At 40.2% G+C, this 15933-nt stretch overlaps 1 protein-coding gene across 1 annotated transcript; it reads right to left on the reverse strand.

Moving 5' to 3' along the window:
- Window positions 1-724: 724 nt before the first annotated feature.
- Window positions 725-6991, reverse strand: LOC105910604 (meprin A subunit beta-like). The gene is made up of 15 exons (XM_042709132.1): window positions 6941-6991; window positions 6731-6749; window positions 5004-5045; window positions 4859-4890; window positions 4334-4412; window positions 4039-4156; window positions 3772-3950; window positions 3385-3603; window positions 3145-3300; window positions 2857-2874; window positions 2626-2826; window positions 1896-2342; window positions 1510-1683; window positions 1087-1192; window positions 725-851 (listed from the first exon to the last, which is right to left on the reverse strand). The coding sequence occupies exons 1-15, from the start codon at window positions 6989-6991 to the stop codon at window positions 725-727; spliced, it is 1968 nt and encodes a 655-aa protein (XP_042565066.1).
- Between the last annotated feature and the right edge of the window lie 8942 nt (window positions 6992-15933).

Here is a 15933-nt window from a genome sequence, read left to right on the forward strand (position 1 = left end):
TTTCTCCTAGTGACAGTTTCCCTTTAAAGTTCAAATCTCCAGGATTGAAATAAGAAATGTGTAACCGTGCAACAAATGATGCTAGAGCAGTTTTTATTCAAAGACACATTACAAATTCACCAGAAATAAAAGTAAAGGAAACTAGATCAACCTCTGATCCATCAAATAATGAAATGAAAATTCTACATTAAATCATGCTCATCCAAAGCGAACTTTAAGAATGAACCATCTCTCTTCCCAATGTATTAAGTTCTTACTAAAAGCTTGAATAACTAAACTGAATTTCAACTGTCTTCCCAGAATAAGATCACCATGAGTACATGTGCAAGCGGTGTGCCAACCCTTAGCATCAATGTCCATTGATGTAATCAGAAAGTATGTTCTTTGCCTTGAGCATCTAGACTGTAATGCAGAATGGAATGCAGAACCTTGGCCCATCCTGGTAATCAGCGACTCAACAGCAAGAGCAAGGTGATGAGGAGGATCAGTGGTGAGGAAGCCATCTTAGGGGAGAGGCTGCACAAAATGCTGTCACACGAGCTGGAACAAACAAACAGCGGCTGATTACTACACACCGGCTAAGCAATGCCTGTCAACCAATCCTCAGTTAGTCTTTACAGTTATTACATTTCTTTTAGGACACAATAGGAATGCATTTGATGGCTAAAGTATTTGTCATCTTTTCTGGTGTTCATGAATAAAGATGAGCTGTACTGGGTGTTGTCTACCTGCCATCCACATCAGGTCCCTCTGTGTCTGTGGTGGTGGTGCTCGTGGTTGTGGTGGTGGTAGGAGTGGTTGTGGTAGTAGGAGTGGTGGTTGTTGCCGTGGTAGTTGTGGTAGTGGTAAAACTTAAAAAAAAAGAAGATAAAATTCCAAGCTCATATTCCAAAACAAATACTACATACTCTGTGTACAGTGTATTATCTTGACACGTTTACTTCAGTAATCCCACAAATTGGTATGAGCTCTAAGTTTATTTCAGACACACAGAAAATTCTACCAACAAACCCACTCACTCCTCATCATACAAAGATTTGACTTTGAAATGTAAGCACGTAATGAATACTGTTTTGAAGAGCATACCGTGAACAGGGACCATCATCAATACTCTCCTCAGGAGTTAAAGTGAAATTCTGCACAGGAATTGCGGCACAGGGCAGTGAGTTATTTGTAAGCAGAGGGCTCAGATCTGAAATGGAGAGAAAGGCAGGGACATTAAACCACTCAGATCTCTCCTCTCACATGAATAATTAGACTCTCACAATCATGTGACTCATATATCTATAATGTAGAATGCAACTATATAAGCTCACAATCTCCTGCAGATATATAAGAGGATCTGAGTGAGGGGCACTCCACCTGAACACATTAGTTGGTTTAACACATTTGGTTTATCTACCATCTATGAAAGTTGAAGCTTTACAGAGAGAACAAACCCATAATGCCACCATGGAAGAAGGGGACTAATCTCAGAGAACATGCAGTATGTGGTTTAAGAACACCCACCTTGCATGGTGAAGACGAAGATGGCATCGCCTCCTTTCAGGAAGTCTCTCTTCTGAAGGTCCTCTGCGGTCATGAAGTATCCCCATCCATAACCATATGAGGCATTAAAGGTCTCACCACCCACTGTGGTTAGATTTCCCACCTCTCGGGGGTTTCCCCAAGCGAACTTCCCACCTGGATTTAACATAAAGCAAAAAATTATTACTGCAACTGATGTTATGATGAATAATTTTAATGTCGTTATTTTATTAATAGTAAACAAACAAGAATCATCTGACGATATCGACTGGCATGAAGCATGGGCACCAGCTAGTGTGATTGACAAGTTAATCACAACAAAACAAAAGATGATTTTCTTTACTCATCAGTGCTGTGGCTATAAGCACCTGATATCAGTGCTGGGTCTGTGGTCAAACTCCTCTCCCTGGACATGCGCAGCTGCATCTGTGGATTCTGGTCCAGCATCTGCGCTGTAATCTGCCTCCATGCCAACGGCCACTCGAGCGTGTCGTCATAGTCTCCAGACACCAAGCGCACATATACGCCAAAAAATGTTTTCCGCAATTGTAGCAGGATCTGATACCCATAGCCATCTATGGAGTAGTACCTTGGACTATAGAGGAAGGTGCCATAATTACTGGTATTCAAAACCTCCTCAAAGTTCCTGATTTGCCATGTCTGATGGGGGCACTCGGTCTCTGACAGGTTGATGTCGTCCACAGAGAAGCCACCGCTGGAGGCCCCTGCTCCTTTGCGGGCCTCAAACTCCACCTGGAAGGTCTTAGTGGCGTTCAGGGGAACATGGTGGAGCTTCCAGTACTCAGCCGGAGAACCTAAGAGAGGAAGTGGAGGTAGGTAGATAAGGAAGCTGATCAATTCTCTATGAAACACGTTATATTTTAAGTCGTATACTACTTTGCAATATTGACTAAATGTAGTCATTTTCCCACAGTGAGAGTTTTCAGCATTTCCCAATTTTCCTAAAAAAATTCCAGAACATTCATAATCCTTGCTGTGAGCCACTAATTAGATAATCCCAAAAGCCTGTACTATCTGAATCAGATTTGAGCAATAAAGGGGGAGAATTTGGTGGTTTGGTGAGTTTTTGGACATTACCTGTGATCTGGCCCATAAGCCTACGGGTTCCTTCTGTGTCCTCCTCACTGTCAAACTCTCTGATCCAGAGGTTGAGCTGGTCCGTTTCATTCCCACTATAGTAGTAGTAGAACTGAAGGCACTGGACCTGGCATGTTCTACCAGGAGTCATCCTCCTGGTGGTCAGTCTGGCTGAATCTCCCTCTGAGCTGTGATTGGTGGCTGATTCTCCCTCTGAGCTGTGCTTGGTGCTGAAATGCATGAAGGAACCTACAGAAAATACAAAAAGAAGAAGAAACCCACATTTTGTGCATAATATTTACTGTATAAAAAGGAACCCATAGCTCTTGTGTAAAATAAATCTGCGCAATATTGGGAGTAGCTTTGCATCTGCTTATTTACTAAATGTGCTTTAAATAAATCTCTTTGTTGTGATTCTACACAAATCATTTTTTTTTACCCTAAGATCTGTAATCATGTGATTAGAGCAAATTAACTTCAGTGCATCTTCTCTTCAGTACACATGGACAGAAATCTCACCCTGAGAGTCAGTGCCCAGGTAGGTGTGGTCTGAGTGGGGACCTCCATCAGCTCGGCTCACTCTCTGCCATCCAGCTGAACTCCTGGAGCAGACACTCATCTCACACAGGCTCTCATCTTCAAAGCTGCAGTGGTCCAGGAAGGTGATGGATTCATCTGAGTTTCAAAAAGATGGAACTTGATATACACAAACTAGTGAAGAAATTAGTTGATTTATTTGTGTCAGATATTGGCACTTACCGCAGTGATAGAGCCTGTTCAGTTCCAGTGCATCTGTTGAGCTCATTTCTATACGGTTGCCAATCACATCTTGATACTCAGGTTGCTTTGTGATGATGGTGGATCCATTTCCATTACTGAAGGCATCTTTATCGTAGTGCATTACAGATGTGTAGTCATATGAAGTATTAAGGAGGCTTGAGTAATCCTCACTTATTTTATTGAAATTGTTCTCTTTCCCTTGGGGAAATACAAAACACATATACAGTATAGAAACAATCCATTTCATATCTCTCATATATTTATTGAAGCCTTTCATCTCAGGCCATATGCTACAATAGGCTAAATCTTTATATTAGGATTTAGGAAATGTAAACTATTCAGCAATTATGCAGCAAGATTGTGAACCTTCTTGGATGTTGTCCCAGATTATTGTGACATGGTCATCTCTGTCATATCTGGACTGCTCGTGAAAGAAGCCCAGGGCATGAAGAAGCTCATGTTCCACAATGGGAACAAATGCGCAGCCAGACCCAATGGAAACAATCTGTCCACCTGAAAAGAATTTTCCTACATAAGAGAAACACCTGCAAGACACGTTATATTTATTAATTTACTCAAGCTAAATGAAAGAGCATTGCATGCAGTTAATCCCTTTAACAGGAAAGACCTTACCCTCCTAATTTCTGGATGTTGATGAAGTCATTTTCATTTTGCCGTGGAATAAAGTTGATGCAGGATTTCAGACCAAACTGCTCAAAGGCCCTCAAAATAATACCTTTGGAATGCACATCTTTGAAAGCAATAGTAAAAAGTACATTGAAGTTGAGCTTGTGTTGTGGTTCAGTTGTCATTATTTGAGAAACTGCAGTGAATCTTATTAAAAGCACTGACAAACCTGCAAAGTTCGAGCCACTGGATTAATGAATAAATTGTTGTTGTCTGTGATATCCGTTGTCTGAGTACTCACCAAGAGTGTTTCCCAGCAGATAGGGAACAGAAGTGTTCCATTTGGTACCCTCTATCGAAATAGAGCTTCTCGAGTAACTCTGGAGATCAAGAAAGTCCTGTATTATTATTTTATCGTGCATTTCATTCTGTCTGTCCATTTAGAGTGAATGTTGTCTGTGGGGTGCAGCCATTAAAGCTGTAAAGCCATCCCCAATGCTATTGTTCACCATCTTGACTCATTTCACACATATTTTCACACATTGCACTTATCGGGAGGACTGGGGGGACAGGGGATCACAAATTAAAATGTCAGTTGAAAGGCTGTCTTGAACGTGTCTTTTAACCGGCCAGGTCTGAGAGGACTAAATTGTTGATGCATATGTCAGTTGATGACTGTGTGAGTCAGAAACAAATACAAAGATTATATATGAGGAGAGGGTGGCCATGGAGGGGTAAACTGGGTAAACTGAAATGTATTAAATAGTAAATAGTAAGATTAACAGACATTATCACACTGAAAACAATGACTTTTCAAATGACTTACCTCCATTATGTCTCCCTCAAATACATTCAATCCTGAATGACAATTAAAATGAACAAATATGCTTTTAGTGACTAATTAACCTTCACCTTTACCTTTTGACATCACATTTGGTATCTCTGATTTGGAATCTAGCATATGAGCTTACCTTCGTTTATTTTTGCAATGCTGCGGATTTCATCTTGAAGCTCTTTGGATAAAAGAAACAACACATCAATGAATTAATATTGTTGCAATATCAGTGTTGTTATAACACCATCAATTTATGTTCATTCGGACTTTTACTCACTCACAGTCAAAGAAGTTCAATTTTGTACACCCATGATATTCATACTGTACATATGTAAGGGATAATGTATAGTCTGCCAGTCAGTATAGGAAAATAATTATGACATTCTAAAGAGTCATATAATATGTAAGGGATAATGTATTGTCCGGAGGTCATTATCCAAAAATAAATCCCGACGGGGCGAACAGCACCCAGACGCGCACGGTTACTTGCCAAAAACGATAGAAGACATTCCTCCAAAATACCTCTTTTTAATGATTTTGTTGCCGTTTCGTGATTTCAGCTAAGAAATAAATAGTTCTTCAAGCAAATATAACTTTTAAGTTTAAGGTGTTGCATAGCAACCCATTACTTGCTGACTTCAAATTACAATGAGTCTGTTACGTTAAATGACCGGACTACTTGCGGAATGATATGAAAGATGCGAATTAAAAGCACAAAACCGGTTGCCAATGACAGCGGTCAATATCTTTTCGCAGCGGTGAATATCAAGAAATATTCACCTGCGAACGTTGGGATGTCCCATTCAAATCAACGGTACTTTTTGGAACATTCTGAAGAGCCGTGCAATAAGTAAGGGATAATGTATTGTCCGGAGGTCATTATCCAAAAATAAATCCCGACGGGGCGAACAGCACCCCGACGCGCAGCGGAGGGGTGTTGTTTCGTCCTGAAGGGATTTATTTTTGGATAATGACCAACGGACAATACATTATCCCGCTTATTATACCGTTACTTGCCAAAACGATAGAAGGCATTCCTCCAAAATACCTCTTTTTAATGATTTAGTTGCCACTTCGTGATTTCTGCTAAGAAAAAATAGTTCTTCAAGCAAATATAACGTTTAAGTTTCAGGTGTTGCGTAGCAACCTATTACTTGCTGACTTCAAATTACAATGAGTCTGTTACGTTAAATGACCGGACTACTTGCGGAATGATATGAAAGATAATAATAATAATAATAATAATAATAATAATAAAACTTTATTTATATAGCACCTTTCATGCAAAAGAATGCAGCTCAAAGTGCTTTACAGCAAATACATAATATGCACAAAGAAATGACATGCACATAAAAATAAAAAATCAAAGAAACATAACAAAGATATAGTGCAAAAAAAAAATATATAATTATAATTATAGAGATATATTTAATCCAACCCCTTAATATCACCAGTAGAGATTTAAATTAAATGAAAAGTATTTATATATATATATAGTGCGAAGTGGTAGCTAGTTAAAGGCTAATGTGAAGAGGTACGTTTTTAGTGAATGTGAATTAAAAGCACAAAACCTGTTGCCAATGACAGCGGTCAATATCTTTTCGCAGCGGTGAATATCAGGAAATATTCACCGGCAAACGTTGGGAGGGCCCATTCAAATCAACTGAACTTTTTGGAACATTCTGAAGAGCCGTATAATAAGTACATTTATTGCACGGCTCTTCAGAATGTTCCAAAAAGTACCGTTGATTTGAATGGGACATCCCAATGTACCTATAACAATAATGTACCTATTTCATAATTCTTATCCACAAATAAGATTGAATTTGTAGAATAGAAGAGACTAAAAGCAAAGCCACTCACCTATGAGCTCAGGTGCTGGCTGGCATTGAGATTGAACAGGTTAAAGGTTATTTCACTTATGGACACAGACAGAATTAATAAACTATCCACACTGTAAAATATATGTTTAAGTCAACAAAATAATACATGATTACAGATGTGTGATACCCTTTAGGGAAAATGCTGTGAACTGCAATATCAATAGTTATTTCAATTTCAAAAGGCTCCTACCAGACTCAATGTCCCCAGTGCATTCAGCACGATCAGAAGAGGCGTAAGCATTCTCCTCAAATATCTCTGAATGTGAATGTAAAATAATTTTATGTCTAAGACGACCAACTCACTTCATACACTGAGAAATCCCTCATTCAATTCTTCAAATATATCCATATGATAGGGCTATGCAGATTAACTATGTATTTATAAAGATCTATACATACGTAGGTGTAGACGGCAGGACAATGTGATGGTGTTCTGAAACCCTTACTGCCAGTGTTGCAACCTCGGCTTCGCTGCTGTAACTGAGAGTGACTCCTGGGTCCGGGGCGTATTTATCAGGAGGGAAAAGGGTTATTATGTCACCACCTAGACCTGTTTTCGATCCCTCTGTATGACCTGTTTTTGGTGGCACGTAGATGAAGTGAGTTCAGATGTGCATGCACATGTTTTTCATTCCATTGTTAAACTTCTTGTTCAGATGTACAGATATACAATTGCATAGTCCTGCTGACTCATGTCTGTTTTCCCTACCCCTAACCAAGACATGTGATTTATTCTTCTTAAAAACTTTGATGCATGGTGTGTTGTGAAATGTTTTGAAATCTTCTTAATTGAAATGAATGAACTGTTTGACATCAAGTTCAATTGAAATGTAATTGAAAGGGACTGTTTGAAAGAATGTGTTGCATTACATATGTTTTACCACACAACATAGTGTAGCAGTTCTCTCTTGTCTACAGTTTTTTGCCCCTTCATTGCAAGTGGTAATGCGTTCGATGAGGTGAATGTAGCCTCTCAAGTCAGCACATATTTTAAACGCTCAGAAAGGTATTATTATGAATAATAAGTACACTGGGGGTTTTGTTGAGCACCTTAAAAGGAATGCATAAGCATATCAGTCTTCGTGGGAACAAGCATACTTTTCAGGGAACACACCGTATGACCGGTTCTACCAGTGTGGCTGTTTCTCTCATCAACAGGAGAATAATCTGAGGCCTGTCAGTAGTAATGGCGTGAGATGTGCTTGGATGAGGAAACATGCTGCACAGTCAGACAGGGTGGACGGCTGGAAGTCTGTTGATGGCCTTCCTGGAGTAACTCAATGCACGAAACATAAAGGGGGGGGGGGGGGGGGGGGGCCACCAATGTTCCCTCTAATTTTTTTCAGCACTGAGCAAATAATTTTTTTTCTGAGCGCACATTTCAGCACTGTGAGCAGTTCGCAACCACGCGACATGGCGAAAATGACCACGAGCCTGCGTTAGCCATAGGGGATTCAAAGAGATGACAGCAAATGCATCAATATGTCTACAAGGTTCATATTTATTCAATATCCTTTATAATGGCTGGACTGGGAACATTTTAATGATGGTGTTTACCAGTCAGTTTAGTTGAACTTAAATGTTCTTTGGTTGAACTTCAATAAGGTTTAGGGAGGTTATGACTGGTTCACTGGTTATGACTGAAAATTATATATTTATATATATATATATAAGTATCCAAGGTGTTCAGTCATTTCTCAGCAGGTACAACATCTAAGTGGAACTTCATTGAAAGAAAAATGCTAATGCAGTGCTTAAGAATAATTATTGGCCTATTTAATTGACGTGGTGTCATTTTTCCTAAAGGTAGATCTGCAAAACATGGAGTATACTGTCCGGAGTAGCGTTTCTACCTCTATCATTATAGGGATTCCATGCGTCATCAATTCTCAAGTCCTCCCTATGGGCCACGCAGTGTTGCTCAGTCAGGTGCGGTACCTGACGCTTCAGTAAAGCAGCCGCTCCTTTATGTCTGCCTAACATGACAGAAGCACCATCTGAAGTAAACATTACCATTTTGTTCATGCCTAGCGCATGATCTGCGTAGAACTTGGTAATGGCATCAAGGATGTTTTTTTTTTTGCAGTGCATCCTGAAAGCTGAATGATTTCAGCAAAAACGGTCTTTCAGCACAAACGGTTTGCTCCCGAAACTTAATGTAAAGCACAAGCATCTTCGGTGAGAATTTGATAGAGTTCCCATGTCTAAGTCTTAATGTTTTCAATGCGTCTACATGGACTTTCTGTGTCAGATGACGGTTTGGGTAATCATGCTTCCACTCGGACCAAGTTTTTCCACGAGCGAACTCTGCTGTCGCTTTTGCCTCCGAGCAGAATTTGCAGTTCACGCCACTCCTTTCTTCATATGTAAATATGTCTGAAAGTTGTATCCTACCTGTGTCAGTTTGGACTATTTCATCTAGCCACTCATGTTTAAACGTTAGGCAGACCTTTTTCTGGGGCACCTGCTCTGCCTTTCTTTTGGCTGCCCGCCAAGAGTAGCCTAAAGGATTCTTTGTAGGCTATGTAAACATTCTAACGTACATCCGGCTTGGTTATCAGACATGTCAGTATTTTAAATGTTTATTACCTAGCCTACATCGCCTTTGATGCTCAGATTTTTAACCCCTAAAAGAAAGTCGTTTGTGCGGTCTGAAAAATGTGCGCGGTCTGAAAAATCTATTGCGCGGCCACTTCGACTGGCCTACGCGGCCGCGCGCGCGCACAGCTTAGAGGGAACATTGGAGGTCACGCAGAATTTATGATGATAATAATAATAATAATAATATATTTATTAATGATTTACAAGTTTATATTTATCTAATAATTATAGGCAAACGTGTGGTGAATGTCAGTGTGGTGAAGAGAAACAAAAGATGTAATGTACAGTCAGTTAAATGGTAAACAACGACAATAATCCAAAATCAACGACAATCCAAAACCAACGAGTATCCCAAATCCAATCTTTATCCAAATCCAACGACCAATCCAAAGCTCTCCCGACTGCCATCTGATCAGGGCTTTTGTAACCCATCCAATCATGGGGTACACCTGTTGTACACCTGTTTCCCATTACCTGCTGAGGAGACAGAAAAGGCATGCAAATCTCATGGGGCGGGGCCTAGACCCGTCAGAGTCGTAACAGGGACACTTTAATGGGCAAGCTGAAAACGCAATCAATTAAAGACACAGAATGCAACAATTTACTACTACTAGACCAAGTACTGGAATCATCTTCAAATTCATGTCATGATATATGGTCATGTGAAGGACAGATAAACACACCTGATGTTCCAACTAGTCTCCTAGGCTCTGCACTATGCAGTTATGTGGTGTGGGTCAGACCACCACGCAAAAATAAAAAAATGGATGATTTCATGACAGCATTTCAATAATAAGAGGAAAAAATTCACGGTCTCCTCCCCCTCCATGGCCCTACAGCCCTTCCAGGATGCACTATTACACCTCCACAACCTGGTGCACTCCTTGAATCCTTCACACCCATTGACATCCCTAAACTAAATTCCCTGATCTCCTCAACTAAATCATCAACGTGCCTTCTAGACCCTATCCCAACAAAACCACTTAAACATGCACTACCCTTATTAAGTGGGACATTACTTAATGTAATGAACAATTCACTCATTTCCGGATATGTTCGTCATCAATTTGTTCTTTTCCATAATAAGTCATCCAATCACACCAGAGTAGGCTACGGTGTTCCCCAAGGCTCTGTCCTTGGACCACTGCTCTTCTCATTGTTCATGCTACCCTTAGGTGCTGTCATAAGGAAACATGGCATTAACTTCCATTGCTATGAAACCCGATGGAATTGTACATCTACCCAGGATAGAAGCCTGCCTACAAGACGTAAAATCTTGGATGGCTAACAACTTCCTGCTCCTCAACTCATAAAAAACTGAGGTTATGCTTGTAGGCCCTAAACAATTGAGAAGGACACTATCTAGCCATCTACCCACACTCGATGACATCTCATTAACATCTATCACTAGCATCAACAACCTTGGTGTAATTATCAACCAAGACCTCCTGCACATAAAACAGATCTCAAAGACATTATTTTTTCATCTACGCAATATTGCCAAAATTAGAAAAGTCCTATCCCTCCAAGATGCAGAAAAACGAATCCACGCTTGTATCACGTCACGACTAGATTACTGCAATTCTCTCCTCTCTGGATGTAGCAACAACTCAATACAGAGCCTCCAGCTTATACAGAACGCTGCTGCTTGCACACTCACTAGAACAAAAAAATATGAACATATCTCACCTGTACTTCTCTGCATTGGCTCGCTGCCAAAAGTACAATTGATTTCAAAGTACTCCTTCTAACATCAAAGCCCTAAAAGGCTTAGCTCCAAATTACCTAAAGGAATTAGTTGTCCCATATTGCCCACCAAGACCACTTCTTTCCCAGAGTGCAGGTCTCCTTGTAATTCCAAGCATATCAAAGCTATGGAGCCCCCCTCCTCTGGAATAATCTGAGATGCAAACACCCTTTCCATATTCAAATCGAGACTAAAGACATTCCTTTTAAGTGCATCCCATAGTCACGAATAATTGCGCCCAAAACCTGTCACAACATCCTTCACCTCATCTCGCTGGCCATGTTGCTACAGGGTGCTCCGTTCCCGGAACAAGTATTACTGTATTAATCGTACTTATACCACACAATACCTCTTAAATATAATATTACTAATACCTCTTTCACTTCATTTCACTTATTACCACCACTAATACTTACACCTGCACCTTACATATACTTATCATACCTACACTTCTAACTTCAATTGCTGCTATTCTTGTCCCAGTTACTGTTCATATTGCATATATATTCCTTACTGTACATATCTATTTATTCACTTATTACACTTTACATATGCACATACTCTGCACTTTTTGCTATTTTGCACTTCTGGTTGGATGCTAAACTGCATTTCGTTGCATGTTGTACTGTGAAGGAGGGCCTTCACGGATCACGGGTACAGCATACCACCCAGCCAGTTGGGCACTGATGTGTACCCCGCCACCCTTGCTATCCTAACTCAAATCCAACCATAACTAAACATAACTCATCCAAACTAAACAAATACAATGTCCATACACCTGGCCAGACAGCCTCTCTCTCTCCTTCTATATCCTATTAATGCTTATAAAAGCACTTTGTTTTACTGTGATGACAATACTGTAAAGCAGAAGCAATTCTTTGTCCAGGAAAATAAAACAGAATAAACATTTTTGTGCTTTTAAGAGGAGGTTCAAACTTGAATCTAATTGGAAGCAGCTATGTGCCCCATGGTTAAAGAATAAGTTATGTATGTGTTTTAAAATATCAGCGTTGTGTTCTCACATGAACATGAAGTGTGAAGTGAGCCTATGCAGTCATGAGAAATAAACTGGAAATGGCAATGCAGGATGAGATTGTGCTACGTAGCGTACAAGGGAGGTGGTGCTACTCGTGTACAATGTCGCAACTCTGTAAGAGGCAGATTCTATCCACAAGGGGGACGTCTGCCACTATCCATGGTACTGAAGGAATCACAAAGCCACATGCCTGACCACATATGTCTAAAGGCAGAATATGAAAGTATGACTATAGAGTGCACCTAACACAGCCCATTTTACATGCCGAACAAAATGCTGTCTAGGGTGAAAGCATTTATAAGACAACAATATTGAATAAACCCATTGAAGGACACATTTTATTTTACAATACTAAGAACTGTGTGTTAAATCCAAAAGCAAATCCTTTTCATGTGTGGAAAGAGTAAAGTGGTACTGAGGCTTGTCAATGGTACTGAATATTGTGCTGTTTTGCAAATCAACTGAGAAAAGAAAGTTTTTTGTTTTCGCATTTGCGCTGTAATTTGCACCATTTCAACTTCCCTCACAGCTTCATGTGAGCCTGACACACAGAGTGCACTATGTGCCATCACATCTTGCATTCCACACTATGATGAGTGACAGGTATTTGTCAACTGTAGCTTCCACTCATCAGGATTAACTCCTGTGATTTTTTTTACAACATGTGTATACAATCAACTGTGGGGTTTTGCTGTTCAATTCCAGTACTTTGTTTTTCTCCTACTGACAGTTTCCCTTTAAAGTTAAAATCTCCAGGATTTAGATAAGAAATGTGTAACTGTGCAACAAATGATGCTAGAACTGTTTTTATTCACACAGACACAATACAAATTCACCAGAAATAAAAGTAAAATAAAACTCGATCAACCTTTGAACCATAAAATAATGAAATGAAAATTCTACATAAAATCATGCTCATCCAAAGCGAACTTTAAGAATGAACCATTTCTCTTCCCAATGTATTAAGTTCTTACTGAAAGCTTGAATAACTAAACTGAATTTCAACTGTCTTCCCAGAATAAGATCACCATGAGTACATGTGCAAGCGGTGTGCAAACCCTTAGCATCAATGTTAATTGATGTAATCAGAAAGTATGTTCTTTGCCTTGAGCATCTAGACTGTAATGCAGAATGGAATGCAGAACCTTGGCCCATCCTGGTAATCAGCGACTCAACAGCAAGAGCAAGGTGATGAGGAGGATCAGTGGTGAGGAAGCCATCTTAGGGGAGAGGCTGCAGAAAACAAACAGCGGCTGATTACTACACACCGGCTTAGCAATGCATGTCAACCAATCCTCAGTTAGTTTTTACAGTTATTACATTTCTTTTAGGACACAATAGGAATGCATTTGATGGCTAAAGTATTTGTCATCTCTTCTGGTGTTTATGAATAAAGATGAGCTGTACTGGGTGTTGGCTACCTGGTGGTGCTCGTGGTTGTGGTGGTAGGAGTGGTGGTAGGAGTGGTGGTTGTTGCCGTGGTAACACTTGAAAAAAAATATTCCAAGTTCATATTCCAAAAGCTCTACATACTCTGTGTACAGTGTATTATCTTGATACGTTTACTTCAGTAATCCCACAAATTGGTATGAGCTCTAAGTTAACAAACCAACTCACTTCTCATCATGCAAAGATTTTACTTTGGAATGTAAGCACGTAATGAATACTGTTTTGAAGAGTATACCGTGAACAGGGACCATCATCAATACTCTCCTCAGGAGTTGAAGTGAAATTCTGCACAGGAATTGTGGCACAGGGCAGTGAGTTATTTGTAAGCAGAGGGCTCAGATCTGAAATGGAGAGAAAAGCAGGGACATTAAACCACTCTCTCCTCTCACATGAATAATTAGACTATCACAATCATGTGACTCATATATCTATAATCTAGAATGTATCTATATAAGCTCACAATCTCCTGCAGGCATAAAAGAGGATCTGAGTGAGGGGCACTCCACCTGAACTCATTGGTTGGATATTTTATATTCTTCATAAACTCAGATCTAACATCTATGAAAGTTGAAGTTTTACAGAGAACAAACCCCTTATGCCACCAGGGAAGAAGGGGACTAATCTCAGAGAACATTAGGGCTGTCAACGAATATTCTAAATTCGAATATATATTCGAATAGTTGTTAAAAATAGAATTTCGAATGTGAAAATTAATATTCGAATGTAAAAAAAACAAAAAAAAAACAGCGGCAGCACTGTCTGCTTTGCGGGTGGGCGCGCGCCTGAGATCAGGGACAGGTCACAGGAGTCTCACTGTCTGGCACAGAGTCACTGCTGACAGTTGACTTGCGAGATGCAGAAAGTGTAGAATCCAGCTTGACCGCAGCAGGGAAAGTGATTGTAACCCCCAAACATCTAAAGAGTGATGTCTGGAAATATTTCGGATTTTGGTCAGTTGATGGTAAACTTGTTGAGCCTACAGCTAAAGTAGTGTATAAGCTATGTAAGCTAAAGTTAGCTTACCATTCAACAACTAGCAACTTGAGGCTACATCTCCACATTTTGGAGATGTAGCCTCAAGTTGCTAGTTGTTGAATGGTAACCTAACTCTAGCTTACACACTACTTTAGCTGTAGGCTCAACAAGTTGCCTCACTGCTGACAGTTGACTTGGTGGTAGATGGCAGAAAGTGCAGAACCCTGCTTGACCGCAGCAGAGAAAGTGATTGTAACCCCCAAAAATCTAAAGAGTGATGTCTGGAAATATTTCGGATTTTGGGCAGTTGATTGTAAACTTGTTGAGCCTACAGATAAAGTAGTGTGTAAGCTATGTAAGCTAGCGTTAGCTTACCATTCAACAACTAGCAACGTGAGGCTACATCTCCAAAATGTGCATCCAAGTGAATACGGCATAATATGTGGAACTTCAGCGAAACAGCCACGTTTGGATACATATTTTGCGCCGTCCGTCACAAGTTCGTTGCCTGCGGCACGACAGGAGGCCTGCACGCAAAAATTGATTTCGTTCATATGCAAGGGCATGAAGCCGACCAGTGTGGTGGATGGGATAGGCTTCAGGGAGTTCTGTGAAGCACTGGAACCGAGGTACCGTATCCCTTGTTGTCGTTCATTTAAACCGCTATGCGCAGAGAGCGAGGCGGTGCGGGAGAGGCAGAGAGAGGGAGAAAGAAAGAGTGCGAGTGTGTGCAAGCTCTGCGGTCTTGGCCATTAGTTAATTTACGTATTTTTGTGTAGGTAATATGTTGTTAAATATGTTTAAACTTAAATAAATTACCTATACAAGTAGTTATGTCTCGTTGTATTAATTTGTCCTGTTATTGACGTGCCTAATGCGCAACCAGAAATTCGAATATGTTCGAATATATGTGTTTTTTTAAAGCGAATATTCGAACGTCATTTCTTAGCCATTTTGACAGCCCTAGAGAACATGCAGTATGTGGTTTAAGAACACCCACCTTGCATGGTGAAGAAGAAGATGGCATCGCCTCCTTTCAGGAAGTCTCTCTGCCGAAGGTCCGCGATCATGTGGAAGTCCAATACCAGAGCACCTGAGGCATTAAAGGTCTCACCACCCACTGTGGTTAGACTTCCCACCTCTCGGGGGTTTCCCCAAGCGAACTTCCCACCTGGATTTAACAAAAAGCAAAAAAGAATTACTGCAACTGGTTATGATGAATAATTTGAATGTTGTTATTTTATTAAGAGTAAACAAATAAGAAACATCTGCCAATATAGACTTGCATGAAGCATTAACACATTTGACTTTGAAAAGTGGGCACGAGCTAGTGTGATAGACAAGTTAATCACAACACAACAAAAGATGATTTTCT

The sequence above is a fragment of the Clupea harengus genome, chromosome 11, assembly GCF_900700415.2.
Source record: "Clupea harengus chromosome 11, Ch_v2.0.2, whole genome shotgun sequence".
Classification (NCBI taxonomy): Eukaryota; Metazoa; Chordata; class Actinopteri; order Clupeiformes; family Clupeidae; genus Clupea; species Clupea harengus.

Excerpts from the sequence above, each read along its gene's own strand:
- LOC105910604 (XM_042709132.1), bottom strand. The coding sequence starts at position 6,991 with ATGCTTACGCCTCTTCTGATCGTGCTGAATGCACTGGGGACATTGAGT. Across the intron at positions 3,604-3,771 it reads CTGGGACAACATCCAAGAAG|GGAAAGAGAACAATTTCAAT; the intron begins GTTCACAATCTT and ends TATTTCCCCAAG. Across the intron at positions 852-1,086 it reads GATGATGGTCCCTGTTCACG|TTTTACCACTACCACAACTA; the intron begins GTATGCTCTTCA and ends TTTTTTTTTAAG.